The sequence below is a fragment of the Cydia splendana genome, chromosome 24, assembly GCF_910591565.1.
Source record: "Cydia splendana chromosome 24, ilCydSple1.2, whole genome shotgun sequence".
Lineage (NCBI taxonomy): Eukaryota > Metazoa > Arthropoda > Insecta > Lepidoptera > Tortricidae > Cydia > Cydia splendana.
This window is the reverse complement of record NC_085983.1, coordinates 10083210-10100057: the sequence shown is the minus strand read 5'-3', so window position 1 is coordinate 10100057 and position 16848 is coordinate 10083210. Positions and strand designations below refer to the sequence as shown.

The 16848-nt window shown below is 39.3% G+C and overlaps 2 protein-coding genes and 1 long non-coding RNA gene across 4 annotated transcripts; 1 reads left to right on the top strand and 2 right to left on the bottom strand.

The window, feature by feature from the left end:
* Positions 1–6256: 6256 nt before the first annotated feature.
* On the bottom strand, positions 6257–7716 carry LOC134802248 (uncharacterized). Its single transcript, XR_010145818.1, has 2 exons — positions 7609–7716; positions 6257–7095 (listed from the first exon to the last, which is right to left on the bottom strand). It is a non-coding gene; the product is annotated as an uncharacterized LOC134802248 (long non-coding RNA).
* Positions 7717–7752: 36 nt separating this feature from the next.
* Positions 7753–10099, top strand: LOC134802247 (uncharacterized). Its single transcript, XM_063774836.1, has 2 exons — positions 7753–7878; positions 8114–10099. The coding sequence occupies exons 1-2, from the start codon at positions 7839–7841 to the stop codon at positions 9496–9498; spliced, it is 1425 nt and encodes a 474-aa protein (XP_063630906.1). The 5' UTR covers positions 7753–7838; the 3' UTR covers positions 9499–10099.
* Positions 10100–10260: 161 nt separating this feature from the next.
* LOC134802246 (uncharacterized) lies at positions 10261–15301 on the bottom strand. Of its 2 annotated transcripts, none has more exons than XM_063774833.1 (5): positions 15164–15301; positions 13759–14471; positions 12828–12931; positions 12044–12226; positions 10261–11048 (listed from the first exon to the last, which is right to left on the bottom strand). In XM_063774833.1, the coding sequence occupies exons 2-5, from the start codon at positions 14433–14435 to the stop codon at positions 10261–10263; spliced, it is 1752 nt and encodes a 583-aa protein (XP_063630903.1). In that variant the 5' UTR covers positions 14436–14471; positions 15164–15301. The 2 variants fall into 2 exon arrangements, with proteins under 2 accessions (XP_063630903.1, XP_063630904.1); XM_063774834.1 differs by having other exon boundaries at positions 15168–15265.
* Between the last annotated feature and the right edge of the window lie 1547 nt (positions 15302–16848).

The window sequence follows — 16848 nt, the reverse complement described above, 5'->3', positions numbered from 1 at the left end:
TCTACGATCGCAAGCGACTGGTCGATAATGTCCACAGACCTGGAGCTTTGCACTTTGCAGCCAAGTCAACTTGTCGTAAAGGTACGAGGGCATTTGTCTGTTTACAATACCGAACATAAGAGTGGATAGGTGTAATTTCTGACGCATTGACATCCGTACAATTTTATTTAGGTTCAGAAATGGCGCTACATGTGCTCGCGGGGGAATATGGAAGCAGAAACGTGCGCAGGCGTTTTGCACGCGCTGAATGAGTTTCTGAGTTCGTGCCAATAATCGCGGTCCGTATACGGTGTCACAATAGTTCAACCTGGAGAGGACAAGTGCATCACATAGCCTAATTCTTAGACCAATGTCAACGAAATCGCGAATTTTGTATTATAATTTGAGTCTGTAGAAGCAGTTACGTACAGCATTTTGGTTGTGGGTTTCGTAGCGCAATTTTCCGTCCATGATAAGACCTAAATTCCTAACTTCTTGCACTCGTTCTAAATCTGCATTGTTTATTTGGATTTTAATATTGGATTTAGATTTTTTTTCGATTTGGTTTTTTGATCCAAGAATTAGGTATTTTGATTTTATTGGGTTTAGGGAGAGTGAGTTCTTGGTGACACGTTCTAGATCATCATTTAGCTTGTTTACCTGTACTGTGCTTGTGCGATTTATCAAAACCTACGTCTGGAGTATAGCGTTATATGTAAGCGAGACGTGGACATTAACCCAGCGTGATAGAGACAGATTGAGCGCTTTTGAAATGTGGACATGGAGAATAATGGAAGGTATAAGCTGGAAAGAGAGGAAAACAAATACGGAAGTATTAAATTTGGTAGGTGAGAAGAGATCTCTGCTAAGAACAATTGAAAACAGAAGGGGAAACATGTTAGGGTACCTGATACGTCACGATACATACATAAAGTCTATAATTGAAGGCAGAATACAAAAACAGAGAGGCAGAGGAAGACCGAGACGTGCATATATTGACCAGGCCAAAGAGAAAATTAACGTAGTGACGTATCAGGAGCTCAAAACAGTGGCAGAGAGAAGAACGGAATGGCGATTACTCCACCGACAAGAGCTAGGCTCTTAAGAATAATGATGATGATGACCTGTACAGTAATGTCGTGCATGCTACACGGTATATACAACTGCAGGTCGTCTGCATACATATGATATTGACAGTGTTTTATAGCATTAGTAATATCACTACAGTATAGAATAAACAATATAGGACCAAGAATAGAGCCCTGAGGAACCCCTCTTGACACTGGCATTATTTCTGATGCCATGCTTACTCCATCAGGTCGCTGCAGTTCTACTAGCTGCTTTCGACCTCTTAGGTAGCTGGCAAACCATTTTACGGTACCATTGTCAAATCCGTAGTATGCTAGCTTGGACAGTAAGAGGCATACATTTATTGTATCAAACGCCCTAGAAAAATCGAGTAGAGCAAGTATGGTTCCTTTTCCTTTGTCTTGGGCGGCTAGGACATTGTCTGTCACGTCAAGTAATGCTGTTGCGGTACTTCGGTGTCTTCGAAAACCCGATTGCTGTGCTGGTAGAATATCATTTGTCTCCAAAAACTCTGTTATCTGAGTACACACTATTTTTTCAAGGACTTTTGACAGGCATAGCAGTATACTGATTGGCCTAAGATCTTTGAGTTTTTGGGGATCATTCACTTTAGGGATAGGACGAATCAAAGCTGATTTCCACACATCGGGAAAAGAGAGTGTGACAATAGAAGTATTAATAATAGCAGTTATGGCTTTCAGTGTATGCGGAAGGGTGATCAGTAATTCAGTATCATATCTAATGTCATACCACCAATACCTCTAGCATTGGACCTAAGGGATCTGATAGTTTTAAGTACCTGTGTTTCTGACACTGTCCATAGCGAAAACAATGATGAACCATAAAGCGATTGAATTCGAAGAATGTTAGTGTGGAAATTTCTATTATTCTCTTTATTCATTTCTCATCTTAAGTTAGGTTATTTTATAATATGAATATAAAAGTAAAATATAAAAACACTTACAAAACCATAAAAATTAATATAAACACATTATAAAAAACCTAACCTAGGGTGCCGCCAGCAGCGGGGCAAGGCCCAAGCTACCGGTGGTCAGGGCTGCAGAGAGAGGAACCGGCGGACTATCCGCGCCGTGTCCAAGATCACCGCCTTCTGCATCTGACCCTTGATCCAACCACCTAGCGAGAGTCTCTCAAGGTGTTGGTCGAGACTCTTCGCTATTAGACCGTTTACTGAAACGACTATCGGGACAATGATCGTCGAATCAACATCCCACATGGCGGTTATCTCCTGAGCCAAGTCTAGGTACTTACTGGACTTGTCCTTCTCGGCCTTCACGAGATTCTCATCATGGGGGATGGTGATGTCAACGAGCACGGCCCGACGTTGCGATCGATCTATTATCACAATATCAGGCTTATTGGCTACAATAGTCCTGTCAGTGATGATAGATCGATCCCAATAGAGCGTGGCACGACCATTCTCGAGAACAGGCGCAGGTAAGTACTTGTAGTACGGTACTTCGCGGTCCACAAGGTCATATAGAAGAGCAAGTTGCTGGTGAATAATCCTGGCTACGAGATTATGTCTGTGCAAGTACTCGCCGTTAGCAAGATGAGAGCAACCGGAAATGATATGCCTGAGTGACTCTCCGGGACGGCGGCATGCCCGACAGATGTCGACCGTACCGTCCTTCAGGATATATTTCCGATAGTTGTTCGTCATCATCACTTCGTCCGCAATTGCACAGGCAAAACCCTCGGTTTCTCCGAAGAGGTCCCCGAATCGTAACCAGTTCACCGACGCGAGCAGGTCCACATCGGGTCCCGTGAGGGCCTTGTAGAACCGCCCGTGTAGCACCTTACTCTCCCATGCCGCCTTGCGATCCGCAGTACTTAGTACCACAGGTTTGCGCCAGTTCTCGTTTGCCAAGGAAAGCGGCGTGAGGTTCCTATCTACTGCCACCACATCACGATGCATCCCACACTCGTTGTTAAGGAAATAGTTCCTGAGATTGTACACCTCGTGGTTGTGGAGATCCTTGGCGTTTAGGAAGCCTCGGCCTCCACACTTCCGTGGGATGTACAATCTCATAACTGACGAGCGTGGGTGTAGCATGCGATGTGCGGTGAGCAGTGATCGGACCCTCCGATCCAGGGCGTCCAGCTCGGTCTGAGTCCACCTTAGTATGCGAAAGGAGTATGTGAGTAGGGGCATTACCCAGGCGTTGAAGGCGCGCACTTTGTTGCCTCCTGACAAAAGACTGTTAAGGACTTTTGTGAGCCGACTGAAAAAGCGCTCCTTCACCGACCGTCTAATACCCTCGTCCTCAATACCCAACGACTGTGACATACCAAGGTATTTATAGGTTTCTGATTCAGAGATAGATCTGAAAGACATTGTCTCAGAAAGTTGTAAATTTGTTGAATTTACAACCCTCCCCCGCTGTACATGCATAACCGCACATTTATCGACACCAAACTCCATGTGGATGGCACTACTGAAGACTTCGGTGGTTTTCAGTAGCTCCAACAAGTCTTGGCTATTTGGTGCAAATAATTTGAGGTCATCCATGTACAGAAGGTGAGAAATGACTTCACCCTCTCTCCGAAGCCGGCAACCTAGTCCCAAATCCTTCAGCAGGGTGCTGAGGGGATTCAAAGCTAGGCAGAACCACAGGGGACTCAGACTGTCGCCCTGAAAGATTCCTCGCTCAATCCTTATAAAATCCTGCGGGCCAGAGCGGTCACCCCCGCCTCCTGGTTGACGAAGGACTGTGGTCCACTGTCTCATACACGCGCTTAGGAAGGCTCTCAAAGCTGCATCAACTTTATACAACTCTAAGACCTTCCCCAACCATGAATGAGGCACCGAATCATAGGCCTTCTTGTAGTCAATCCAAGCGGCTGAGAGGGCACGCTTGTTCCGCCGGATTTGTTGGCAAATGCTTGTAGAGTGTAGGCAAGCATGTGATGGGTCTATAGTTCTTCGCTTCCGTGGTACTACCGGACTTATAGAGCAGGAAGGTGACACCAGTTGTTAAGGAAGGTGGGAGAGAACCAAGCTCGAGGGCTTGTTGAAATTGTACTGCCAAGCGCGAGTGAGATCATCGGAACCACTTTAGCCAGAAGTTGTGCAATCCATCCGGCCCAGGACTTTTCCAGTTCTGGGCCGTGCGGATGGCACAACTGACGTCATCGGGGCTGATGGTGACTGCCCCCATAGGTTCGATGGACTCGCACTCACGCTCGACAACACTCATCCAACCCCCCTCGGTGTGTCCGACAGGCACCGACCAGATGCTACGCCAGAAGTCGGTCATGGCAGTAGCATCCGGCGGCTGCGTGTCGGGCGCACGAAGGTTGGCTTCCTCCCACTTTCGGTACACCTTCCTTTGGTCACTTTGAAAAAGGCGATTCTGCTGAAATCGATCCACACGCTCTCTGTAGCGGCGAATACGGTTTGCCCATGCATAGACTTTCTGCTTTAGAAAGTCGATGCGCTCTGTGACATTGGCCATGTAGTCGCGGGGCCTGATATCCGTCCCCGCGAACGCCTGGTTCACAAAGCGCATTACTCGGGGGCGATTGTTGCCCCCCCTGAAGCAGATTAGTTTTGCGATGAGAGTCCTAAACGAGCCGATACGTCGCTCGATCCGCGCTTGCCATGCAGGGACTCCTCCGACGGTCCTAGGTGCACGTTCAGTGTCCGGGAACTTGACGCGAGCAACACGGCACGCCGCGATGGCTCCGCAGTACATGATCGAGTGCGTATCATCTAAATCTTTACTAGTCCGCAAATGTGGTTCTAGTAAAGCGTTTAGGGCTCCCATTAGCGCTAGATTGCGTCTATTCATAGGCAGACGTGGTAATCGGGGCCTAGAGTTGGTTATGACGCGATACTGCGTAATCGCCTCTTCCAAAGTCCTCCTCAGTTGCTCATTAGCAGTTGTATTCACATTCTGACTCGCGAAGTCCCCCTCGTCGGTATAGAAATCAACCCGCGGCGCCCCCGGTGCCAGGTCAGGTGCGGGCACCGGATCCGGCGACGTGGCGGGCAGATCTCGCACCGAGGTGGAGTCCGCGCGAGCAGAGAGAGCCTCCTGGCGAAGCCGATCAAGTGTCGCGTCATCCAAGCGTTTTAGCCGCTGAATGACGCGCACCTGATCCGATAATCGCTGCTCCGACACGTTGATGGTAGGTTCAAGAGCCTGAAACAGAGGCAGTATTCTCGAACGATAGGCGGATAGCTGTGTTCCCCCCTCTGTAGCCCCATAATAGGCGCGCATGACATTCTCGTTCATGTTTCGAGTCCATCTCATGCGTCGCACTATACCACCGGCAGCGGGAGCCGTGGGCGGGGCAGGATGTCCCGCAGGCCCCAAGCGTGCCGGCAGCGGTGGCCGCCCTCGTCGCGCAGGTGGTCGTGGCGGCGGTGGCGGCGGCCCGCTCTCGTCACTGGACCCGTCTGTGTCAGGCGCCGTTGCGAACTCGTCGCCTGACGACGTTGTGGACGAGGAACTGGGCGGAGCGGGCGGGGGTGGTGGTCGTGCGTTGTTGGTCAACTCCGCTGCTCGTCTTTGACTTCTCGTAATCATTCTTTTGACACGTTATTTATCGTTTTGCCGTAATCTTGTGTTGACCGTTTTGTCAAACAAATGTCATAGGTATCCGTGGCGTGTGTATGGAATTTGAGTCACACGTATTATAGTCGATATTTTACGTTTCCACATATTTAGCCAGGTCAAGGGTTCATTTGATGGCAAAATACACAATAGATTTAACAATAAAAACGTATAAAAATATAATTATAGCAAATAAGATTTACGAGACGTCTGTCATTGTCAGAGCGGTTTTTTTCTTTTTTTTTTTGAGATACTCTCGCTAGGTGGTTGGATCAAGGGTCAGATGCAGAAGGCGGTGATCTTGGACATTACAAACATTAAATTTCTATTATTATTATCAGTAGGTAGATTTAGAAAATGTTGATTAATTATATTCGGGTTATTAAAACCACCACAAACATTATATATGCCACTCTAGTGTGCTCTAGTTAATAATGTAAAACGTGGAAGATATTTAGATTAATTGAAATTTCTCCAAAGTCTAAATTGACCCCCAACACCTTATAGTTACTTACTGTTGAACAGTGTTGCTCCATAAAAGCATACAAGTTCAATGTTAATTACTAATGCAATATAAGTATTTAGATGTAATGAAACCAAAGCAGTCAGACTTCTATATTTATTCTAATTCGTTGTTTTAACGAAACATCAACGATTTTCTAATTTTCATAATGCTTGAACACTTTCGAAGCATTTAAATTCAGAACATAAATAAACCTCGCAGTGACAGTTGCTATTGTTCTCATAATAGGACGTTCTTCGTCATTTGATGTTGTGCTTTCTTTTTCATCTTCGTATATTTGATACACCGTTTCTGTCGTGTCTGGTTGTTTCTGTGTGAGTGGTATTCCTGGTATAAGACCATCATTATGTTGTTTTTTGTCATTTGATGTTAAAGTTTCATTATCATTTCTATCTTTGACATCTTCGTATATTTGATACTCCGTTTCTGTCGTGTCTGGTTGTTTCTGTGTGAGTGCTACTCCTGCTATAAGACCAACATTATGTTCTTTTTTATCATTTGATATTGTAGTTTCCTTATCATTTCTATCTTCGATATCTTCGTATAACTTATACACCGTTTCTGCCACGTCTGTGACATCTTCGTATATTCGATACTCTGTTTCTGTCGTGTCTGTTTGTTTGTTTGTTTGTCGTCTTATGTTTCTGTAGCCTAGGTTTACCGGATTTTTTCATGTGATGAATGTGTCTCCAGTTTGGTCCATTCGTGATTTGGGATAATTGCTTTAAAGTTGTTGTTGATGTAGATAACTTTGCTTGTAACAAACATAATATGATAATGTATGAGAGTATCATTGTAGAAGAATTACATGTAGAGTTAAGTTGTGGAATCTTGAAACACTTAAAAACTTTCGCACTTAGGTCACATGAACCTAGCCACCGCCATACAATCGAAGTAACGTTCTCAATTTAAAACAACATTCTGAAATTACATGATATTTGACATGAGCATTATTAGAGTAACATAGGTATAGTATCGTCGGGTGACAAGCAAAAGTCACTAAGTACTATCAAAAAATTAAAGTAACAATGCACTTTATTACACTTGTAACACGGTTTATTGTCCAATAATTTAAATGGTGTTAGTGACTTTTTGCTTGTCACCCGACGGTATAATTGTCTGAAATAAAAATTGTAATATAAAGAAAATACAGAAAGAAGTTTTGTATGTAAAACTTTTACTCGATTTAATTTTATTGTTCTTATTACAATTTCTAGCAACGAAAACTAGTACTAGACATAGATATACAGATGTAGTGCATAATTATTTCCCTTCGTATTTTCACGGAAACGTAAAAACGTGTCTTGCTATTTCAGTCAGTCTCCGTATAAAAAGTACTGAGTTGACTAGTTGAGGATAGCATGACAAATCATCTCTCGGAAACGTTCGTTAAATACCGAGAAAAACAACTATGCACTGCATCTAGTATATTACTGAAATGTTTATGTCAAATTGTCTAAAGGCCTATAGCAGTGGTGATGTCTGGCACCCGGTCACTGTCAGCTATAGCTAAGTTTAAAATGTGGATAAGTACAAATAAGACGAATTTGACTACCTATAAATTTTATGTCTTTATTTTATATTGAAGCAAATATTAGGTTGAGCAAAATTGCTTTCTATATATTTTATTGAAAATAAATTTGAAACGCAATTTTATTATTAATATGAATGCAATCGTGTGTATGGTGTTGCTCAGTGTTTCTAGTAAGTATATTATTTACATGTAAATCTATATTTTGAAGGTATATAATAATTTTTGGTATCGTCTTGGGTCGTCCCATTCGTTTTTCGTCAAGACATTGAAAGCCACCCACGATTGTGACGAATGTAGAATGAGTGACGAAAGCAGAATAGGACTAATTTAAGAACTTGACTAAAAACGAATGGGACGACCCAAGACGATACCTAATTTTTATGTGTGTTATTATTATTCTTGTAGTAAACACAGTAAAAGGAATTTATCGCATACCAATAAATCGACGCTTCCTTGCACACTCGGATGAAAGTGATAACACAGAAGATCCGAGAACTGAAACTGACAATGACAACCCTCAAATAGAAAGGGAACTAAATCCAATAGATATAAACGATACTAAAAAAGACGATGTCGATATAAGAATGGAAACCAATGAGGAATTAAAATTTACTGATTTTGTTAAAGAAGCTGCTAAAGTATTAAAAAGTTATAAAAACAACCTTCTTGAGCAAGCATTTGCGATAATAGTTGATGAATGGAAAGGTGTTTATAAAGGGTGCAATTCTTACGAGTTACCTGATATCAGAAAATACGCATCTGCTAAATTAGCACTACTTAAAGATGCACCTGCTGAAACGCTTCGTCAGCATTTAGATTATGTAATAAATGTATTAACAAATAAAGAATTCGGAGAAATACAGGACTTGGTTGATTATGTCAATTCCTTGTATGTTGGAGAAAGTGACAAATTCGTTGAAGTTTTACTGGCCCTGGTTCATAGAAGGATGTCAGATGACGTAGATTTAGCTGACATATTAATGGGTGCATTACAGTACTTTTTGATTGATCATTATTGTAACCTCGACGATATCGTTAGACATGAGTTAATTAAAATGATTAAACATTATTGGAGACAATATATGTCTCACGTAGGTAAGCGTAAAAATGGCTCCAATATATATTCATTATCGTTCGTAACGCCGTTTATCTATGAAAAGGATACTGAACAATTTTATAAAAAAAGGAGATTCAATAAAGTAAATGCAGGAAGACCACTAGCATTGCGTTTTAGCGATAAAAGTGAGTCTCGTGGGAATGTACATTTAGGTGAAAATGAGTATAGCATGAGAGCTAATTCAAGAGAAATACGTGATGAAAGCTTGAATTCAGCTGAGTCGAAAGGCGATAAAGAGACGACGTTGGATAAAAACATCAATGTGAGGACAAATGGTAGCACGGAAGAACATATAGCAAAAAGTTTTGAAACTTCTACAACCGATAAAAAAATTAAAGGCATATTTCGAGGTGGCCATAGTACTAAAACTGATAAAATACAAAGTCTTCCATTAGAATCTAAACCAACGTATGCTAGGGGACAGTCCAATATCAGTAACACTTTAGAAAGATTAATAAATATTGGAAACCTCGCCAAGGAAATTAACGAGAAGATTACTCCAGAAGGCAAGGCTACGCGGAATGGGCAGTTCTTAATGAACTGGGACTCTTTAATCGGTATCGATTTTTTAGGAATGATTGTTGATGAGCCAACTACTACTGAAGTGATAAAAAAAGAAGGGGGTAACAACAAAGGTGTAATTATAACAATGAAAGCTAATTACCAAGAATGAAGTATTATTAAGTGAATGTCTATTTAATACTAATACAAATCATTTATTGTCAGAAAGTGAGTAATGGAAATGATATTTAATGTTACATAAAGTGTGTCGTATTTGGCGTACAATATATTGTTTCTAATGCATGTCATTGATATAAGTGTAATGTTTAATGTTTATGAACTGAACTCTTAGGAAGTGCCGTGCTGCGATTGGAGTTTACAGCCACAGGAAATGGTGTGCCTCACCTCCGATCTCCGGCGGCGCACAGACTTTCTTAATAAACTGTCGCTTCAACAATCACCTGCCAAAATGCTGTGGCCAATGATGATGATGATTTATGAACTAATTTTTGTTTGTACATTATCATTTGTATTGATTAAGGATAAGATAGAATAAAAAGTATACTTAATTATATTTTTTGGAGATTTATTTTTACAATGGATTGTAATACAGACACTTTATCGGCATTGTAAACATATATAATTAAGACAATGATACGTTAATAAGTGTGGTTTAGGTACTGATAGACTTGAGACATGCACTTGTATTGAGCGATTGAGCTTAAGCATTCTCGCGAACAGAAGAACGTACTAGCGTTCGTCGAAAAATTCACCGAATCTTCTTTAATACTGCGAATAATGTTCGATATTCTGCTCTAGTTCAGCACCTCTACATTAGATAATAAAACTTTTAATAGTAATTAAATATTTTTCATTTATTATTTATCGCAAACTGAAATATAATTATAATGTCTTTGTCAACTAATATAACACGCTATTTGTTCAACAATTTAATAACCGCTTTATAAATATTTCTCTTCAATTCTCTCTCATAGTCAGTTTCACTAGATTTCTCATGCTCATTGACTTGAGATGTGAGTTTTTGTTTCAATGTTGTATATGTATTATAGTTTATATTATCCATACGTCTAAAACTATCATAGATTTTCGATTTAAGTACCTTTTCAATATCACTATACTCAGTATCTTTGATAACATTGGCATTATTAGTTGTCGATGAACTTGATAGAAAATGTTGATAAGAATTTCGGTGAATTTCTTCGTTATTATCAAAATCACCATAATGTTTTCTCTGTATGGGCCTTAATTTGCTTAATACTTCATATGATTTTATCTTCCTCGATTTTATTCTATTTCTAAATATGTTTTGTTTCTTAAAATTCTCAGTTTTTACAAATTTATTATTCTTAAATTGGTAATTTTTACGTGTTTCTTCGTTACTGCTCTCATTTTCCTCATCGGAACTTGTTATTGTGTTGGAACTTTCACTTAGACTTTCACTTATGTCGCTTAAATCTATACTTTCTTTACTTCCTTTACTTGATATATTTTCTTCAGTGTCCGTGCTAGAAGACTCGTGTCTGACTTTTTGTCTTTTCTTAAAGGATTTACGTAGATTTTTATGAAACGCTGGTGATAACCTAATATCACCGGGCTTCGCAAATTTTATTATAGCGTCATTTATCATTTTAAATAAAACGTTGCCTCTTGAGGTCCCCGCCACTCTTATCAATGGCTTTAGAAACACATAATCTACGAATCCTAAAAAAGTAAAATATTATAAAATACTTATATAAAGGCAGTTTTGTCTTTATGGCTAGAGTTAAACCAAGAAAAGTCTGCAAAGATTTTGACAGCACACGCAGTGAAGGTGTTATATTAAACGTCAAACTTCTATGAAATTATGACGTATAAACACTGGTTCTGCGTGTGCTATCAAAATCGTCGCAGACTTATCTTGGTCTAACTCTAGTGACTTTTGAACAGTTTCGCCTTCAGGCCATGCTGACATATGCTATTGGCGACATGTTTCGGGCCCATCGGAGTGCAGCCGTTTCGAGCCTGAAGAAGGACCCTGATGGGCTCGAAACATGTCGCCAATAGGGTATTATACTGTATTTAAAATAAATTATTTTACACCGTGCATGAAATAAAGCACCAGATAATTATTAGAAAAACACAGATAGGAGTTATTTTTAAACACAAGTTCTATTTAATAAATCGGATAGAAATATAAAAAGTAGGTGAGTTGACCGTGACGTCACGATGTAATGTTTCATATAAATTCCTTATTAGCAAATCGTTTTGACAGTTCTAAAAAAGTAACTGATTTGACTAGTAGGAAAATACCCTATAGCGACAATAATTCATAGGAAAATTCTACTGACGGAAATGGCCTGCTAAACTATATCCACATCTTTTATATAAAGAATAAAAATAGATATATAACAACCCCCATAGCCTAGTCGGTAGGTCCCGGGTTCGAATCCTGGTGGCATTTATTTGTGTGTTTATCACAAGTATTTGTTTCAGAGTTATGGATGTTAGCTATGTATATAAATAAGTGTTTATATATATCGTTGTCTAGTACCCACAACACAAGCCTTATTGAGCTTACTAAATATATAAATAAGTATTTATATATATCGTCGTCTAGTACTCACAACACAAGCCTTATTGAGCTTACTGTGGGACTAGGTCGATTTGTGTAAAATTGTCTAATAATACCTATTTATTTTTATTTATTTGTTTCATACCTTGAGCAATCTTATTGTAGTTTTTAGTATTGGGATACGAGTAAGTTTCACGCAAAACTGCTTGCATGGCTTCTTCTTCCGCCTCATTGTATGTATCATCCATATAGTCCAAAATATCGTTCACCTCTTTGGATAATTTCATGGTTCTTTGAGCCAGCTTTTTTTGGAGTACATCGAAGAAATCTACAAGACAAACAAACATTTTAGCTATCACGATTTTAATTCTGCTTCTCGAAGTACTTTTCTTTTTATTTTATAAGCTTTTATTTAGTTTCACCTGACCGTTGTCTGTCTGTCGGTCTGTAATCAAATCTTGCAAGTTAAATTTGATCCACTTCCCGGTTTCCGATTTAGCTGAAATTTTGCATGCATGTTTAAATCGGATGACAATGCAATATTATGGTACCATCGAGCTGATCTGATGATGGAGACAGGAGGTGGCCATAGGAACTCTGTGATGAAACAACGCAACCTAATTGTGTTAGGGGTTTTTAGAATTGTATCGATGAGTATTAGTTGTCTGTCGTAAGAAAAGTACAGTCAGCGATAAAAGCTTGCACCAAAAATTGGCAAACAAAAACTTATTTTTCTTGCATCCATTTGCACCTACTGATCGCGTTTCTCGACCGTTAATGCGCTAATATTTATCCCCTTACTGGGTATCACAGTAAAGCGCAATATTCTTGACTTGCACAGTACAATACAAGTCCTCTTTATTGCACACATCGATAAAAAAAAAACAATAAGTACAAAAGAAAACAGCAACAGAAGTAGAGGCCATTACCATGCAGCGCTTGCATTGGATACTTCTCCAATATAAGAAGTCTCGTTGCGATGTAAGTATTAGTCTCTGCGCCCAACGGTTCTAGCTGCCCGCCAGTCAGCAGCCTGCAGAACATGTCAAGTCAAATGATAATTGTCAATTTGATGAAACAAGCTCATTAGAATCAGTCCAAGCTTCCGCAAAAATCCTCTATTCAAGCCTCATACCCAATCTACTTTATTATTATTATTAGTGCTATATCTGGCCAGCCTCTCAAGAAGGAGTTCAAGTTATCCCGCCATCGCCGACGAGGCCTGCCGGCTCCCCGGTTAGACTCGTGGGGCTCCCACTCTGTGGTTACCTTGGCCCACAAGTCGTCCGGCATTCCTACCTACAGTCCTTAAAAAATCTGCCCAAGGTGGTTTTTTAGGGTTCCGTACCCAAAGGGTAAAACGGGACCCTATTACTAAGACTTCGCTGTCCGTCCGTCCGTCCGTCCGTCCGTCCGTCTGTCACCAGGCTGTATCTCACGAACCGTGATAGCTAGACAGTTGTAATTTTCACAGATGATGTATTTCTGTTGCCGCTATAACAACAAATACTAAAAACAGAATAAAATAAAGATTTAAATGGGGCTCCCATACAACAAACGTGATTTTTGACCAAAGTTAAGCAACGTCGGGAGTGGTCAGTATTTGGATGGGTGACCGTTTTTTTTTTTTGCTTTTTTTTTGTTTTTTTTTTTTGCATTATGGTACGGAACCCTTCGTGCGCGAGTCCGACTCGCACTTGCCCGGTTTTTTTTTAGACTTCTGCTCTATAGAGAGTTAAAGCTTAATAACCAGCTATGACCACAAAATCTACAGCCAAAATGTAACCAAGAGTCCAGAATGGTCAGCAAGTCTTTGTCTTAATTTAATGGATATGTTGTAATCGTTGTTGCAATACGTACATCGAGACATATTCTCTGAAGTGATTAATCAGTAATGGCAAATCTTCATTCCTTTTAGTAGTCAAAATTGTTAAAAATTGCCGCAAAAACACGGAAAAAGGATCCGTTGTCGATTCCCGGTCAAGCGCTCTAATAACTGGCTCGATTTCTTTAAGGTATGCTCTTTCTGATGATGAATTTGTAGTCGTTGGTGTTGATTCTGTTGTTTGCTCTATTTTTTTGTTTTCATCATAAAATGTTGTTTCCAATGCAACAGTTGATTGTGCTGTGGTTGTTTCAATACGCGTTGAATCAAGTTCTTTGCCAGGCGCTGTTGTTATATCAATTGCAGTTTCTTCTGGTATTGTTGTATATTCTTCTTGTGTTGGAGGTGTTGTAATAATAGTTATATCAGTTTCTGGAGATGTAGTTTCTGCTACTTGAGTTTCGGTATCATCTTCCATAGGTTTAGTTTCTGTAGTAATTGTTTCTTTTTTAGGTAACCAAGCTGGAAAGATGTCTGGTGTCTTTACAAACGGTAGTCTAGGAAGATAAATCGGCCCATGATCCCAATAGTCTGGCACGTCGTCGGTCACATACGTTGTTTTCCAGTAGCTTTCTATGTCTAACAATTTTGTCTGCGGCGCGCTCTTGGGTATCAATTGTAACAACAGTAATGTGTAGGTTAGACTTAACATTACTCGAGGTTTAGGACCAATTCATGTCTGCATGACCTGAAGTCAAAACAGTTTAAAAGTCACTAAAGTTAGACCAAAATAAGTCTGCAACGATTTTGATAGCACACGCAGTGCAAGTGTAATTTGAAACGTCAATCTTCTATGAAATTATGACGTATAAATAACACTTTCACTACGTATGCTATCAAAATCGTTGCAGACTTATCTTGGTCTAGCTCTAATTGTTTGCGGTCAAGATTGTAGTCGATTTTTTTGTTAAATTTGGATAAAATTTGACTGGTTTTAAGGGCTTCTCATTCTGGGTGGAATAAATACGAAAATCCGATTTTAGACAAAATTAGAGTTACGATAATCTAAACAAAGCGTACGTAATTCGTAGATACTAGATGACTTTTAGGACATACTGTGAAATTGTGCTTATGCTTGTACGGAATAGGGAATACTTCCACCAAATAGAATCGAAATATGACCAAAAAAATATGGTTGTCTGTAAAGTAGGTTTACGGACGATAATTTTGCGTGATAACGTCATAAGAAAACGTGGCCGTAACGTTACCATGGAGATCCGTCCACAACGTTACCATGGAGATATGTCCACAACGTGACACTTTTTCGTGCATGCTATCGGTGTTCGTCGATTTATAAGACGTTATCACGTCAAAAATCAACAAAAAAAAGTCCCATCTACAACGTACGTAGACGTATATTATACAATATTAAATACTTACCTACTTAAAGGTTATTACAATCATAAACGTTACGGTTTTTCATTATAAAGTATCCATCAGCTAGCTTCAAATACACTCAGAGTAGCTTCACACAGCATCACTATTCACTTTATCGAGGTTTTAAAACTTTACTACCTATGCTGAAATAGACATTTTTTAAAGTTATTTCAGATTACGATACGATACATATTTCACAAGACTATTTTATTTTATATACTAACCAAAACAAGTTTTGTAAATGTATGTGCAAGAAATAACATTAGATTACCTATTTGATTTGGTATTGGTGTAAATTCGCAGGTCCACGGTAAAAATATAATAAAATCATGGGTATTTTATTTTGCATAATGGAATGTTTAGGATGCAAGGGATTATGCAATTGCAATACAGCAATTAGAGATGGGTAGGGGTGAGTAAATACTGAGTATTTACTCGGTATTTACTCAAAGCACCCGATAAATACCCGTATTTACTCATTTAGGTGGGTAAAAACGATTGCTTCTTTTATTGAAGAGTGCTAACGTGTAAAAATAAAAAGCATATAGGACGCTTAATTTAGGAAAAAAAGTTAATTATTAGTGAGAGGCAAATTGTGATAATTTAATGCATTGTTAACAATTTTGTTTTAAATAAGAAGGTATTTACTTTACTTTAAAACTATGGTACTTAAATTCTATCGATATTCTAGATAACTACATGTCGCGCAAGGGTGCGTGTTTACGCGGCACTTACGACCTTTTATTAAGGGTTTTTTTTTTTTTTAAACTCTAAAATGCCTCAACCAATGATGTTCAAAATATTGTTTTTTGTACTCTATTATACGGCTAATCTCCCGATATGTTTTAAATCATACTTTTTCTGAAATTTGGTTCTAAAGTTATAGAGAGATAAACATTATTTTTTCTTTCGAAACGGTTTTTTTCCAAAAATATTCAATTTATCCAAAAATATTCTTAGAAACATTCAAGTTATTTTTAAAGACCCATTTAATGATGTGCAACACGTTGGTGGTTTCTGTGAGTGATATCAGTGCTGTCAGCAATACGTAGTCCCGTGAGGTGAGACTGTTCTTCCAAGATGTTGTCCTTAATAATCTTAAAGTGTCATGGTAATGACATTTAATGTGCTTAGTAATTACGTTAATACGTGGTAATAACAAATCACCATGTAAACAATTATATATTACAAGCTTTTATTTAGTTTCACCTGACCGTTGTCTGTCTGTTTGTCGGTCTGTAATCAAATCTTGCAAGTTAAATTTCCCACTTCCCGGTTTCCCATTAAGCTGAAATTTTGCATGCATGTATAAATCGGATGACAATGCAATATTATGGTACCATCGAGCTGATCTGATGATGGAGACAGGAGGTGGCCATAGGAACTCTGTGATGAAACAACGCAAATTGTGTTAGGGGTTTTTAGAATTGTCTCGATGAGTATTAGTTGTCTGTCGTAAGAAAAGTACAGTCAGCGATAAAAGCTTGTACCAAAAATGAAAATTTTGCCAAAAACTTATTTTCGAACTTTAAGTGAAATATTGTAGTAGACGAATAAAATACTACAAAATAATGTACAGATGTAGTGCATAATCGTTTTCCATCGTATTATCTCGGAAACGTTTGTATTTGTCTTGCTACTTCAGACAATCTCAGTAGTACTTTTTGTACCGAGACTGACTGAAATAG

What these genes read in the sequence shown, in the direction of transcription:
- LOC134802247 (XM_063774836.1), top strand. Translation starts at nt 7,839, where the DNA reads ATGAATGCAATCGTGTGTATGGTGTTGCTCAGTGTTTCTA. An exon ending in GGTGTTGCTCAGTGTTTCTA is followed by an intron (nt 7,879 to 8,113) that starts GTAAGTATATTA and finishes TTATTCTTGTAG; the next exon opens with TAAACACAGTAAAAGGAATT.
- LOC134802246 (XM_063774833.1), bottom strand. Translation starts at nt 14,435, where the DNA reads ATGTTAAGTCTAACCTACACATTACTGTTGTTACAATTGATACCCAAG. An exon ending in TTCAGAGAATATGTCTCGAT is followed by an intron (nt 12,932 to 13,758) that starts GTACGTATTGCA and finishes CATGTTCTGCAG; the next exon opens with GCTGCTGACTGGCGGGCAGC. An exon ending in CTACAATAAGATTGCTCAAG is followed by an intron (nt 11,049 to 12,043) that starts GTATGAAACAAA and finishes TTACTTTTTTAG; the next exon opens with GATTCGTAGATTATGTGTTT.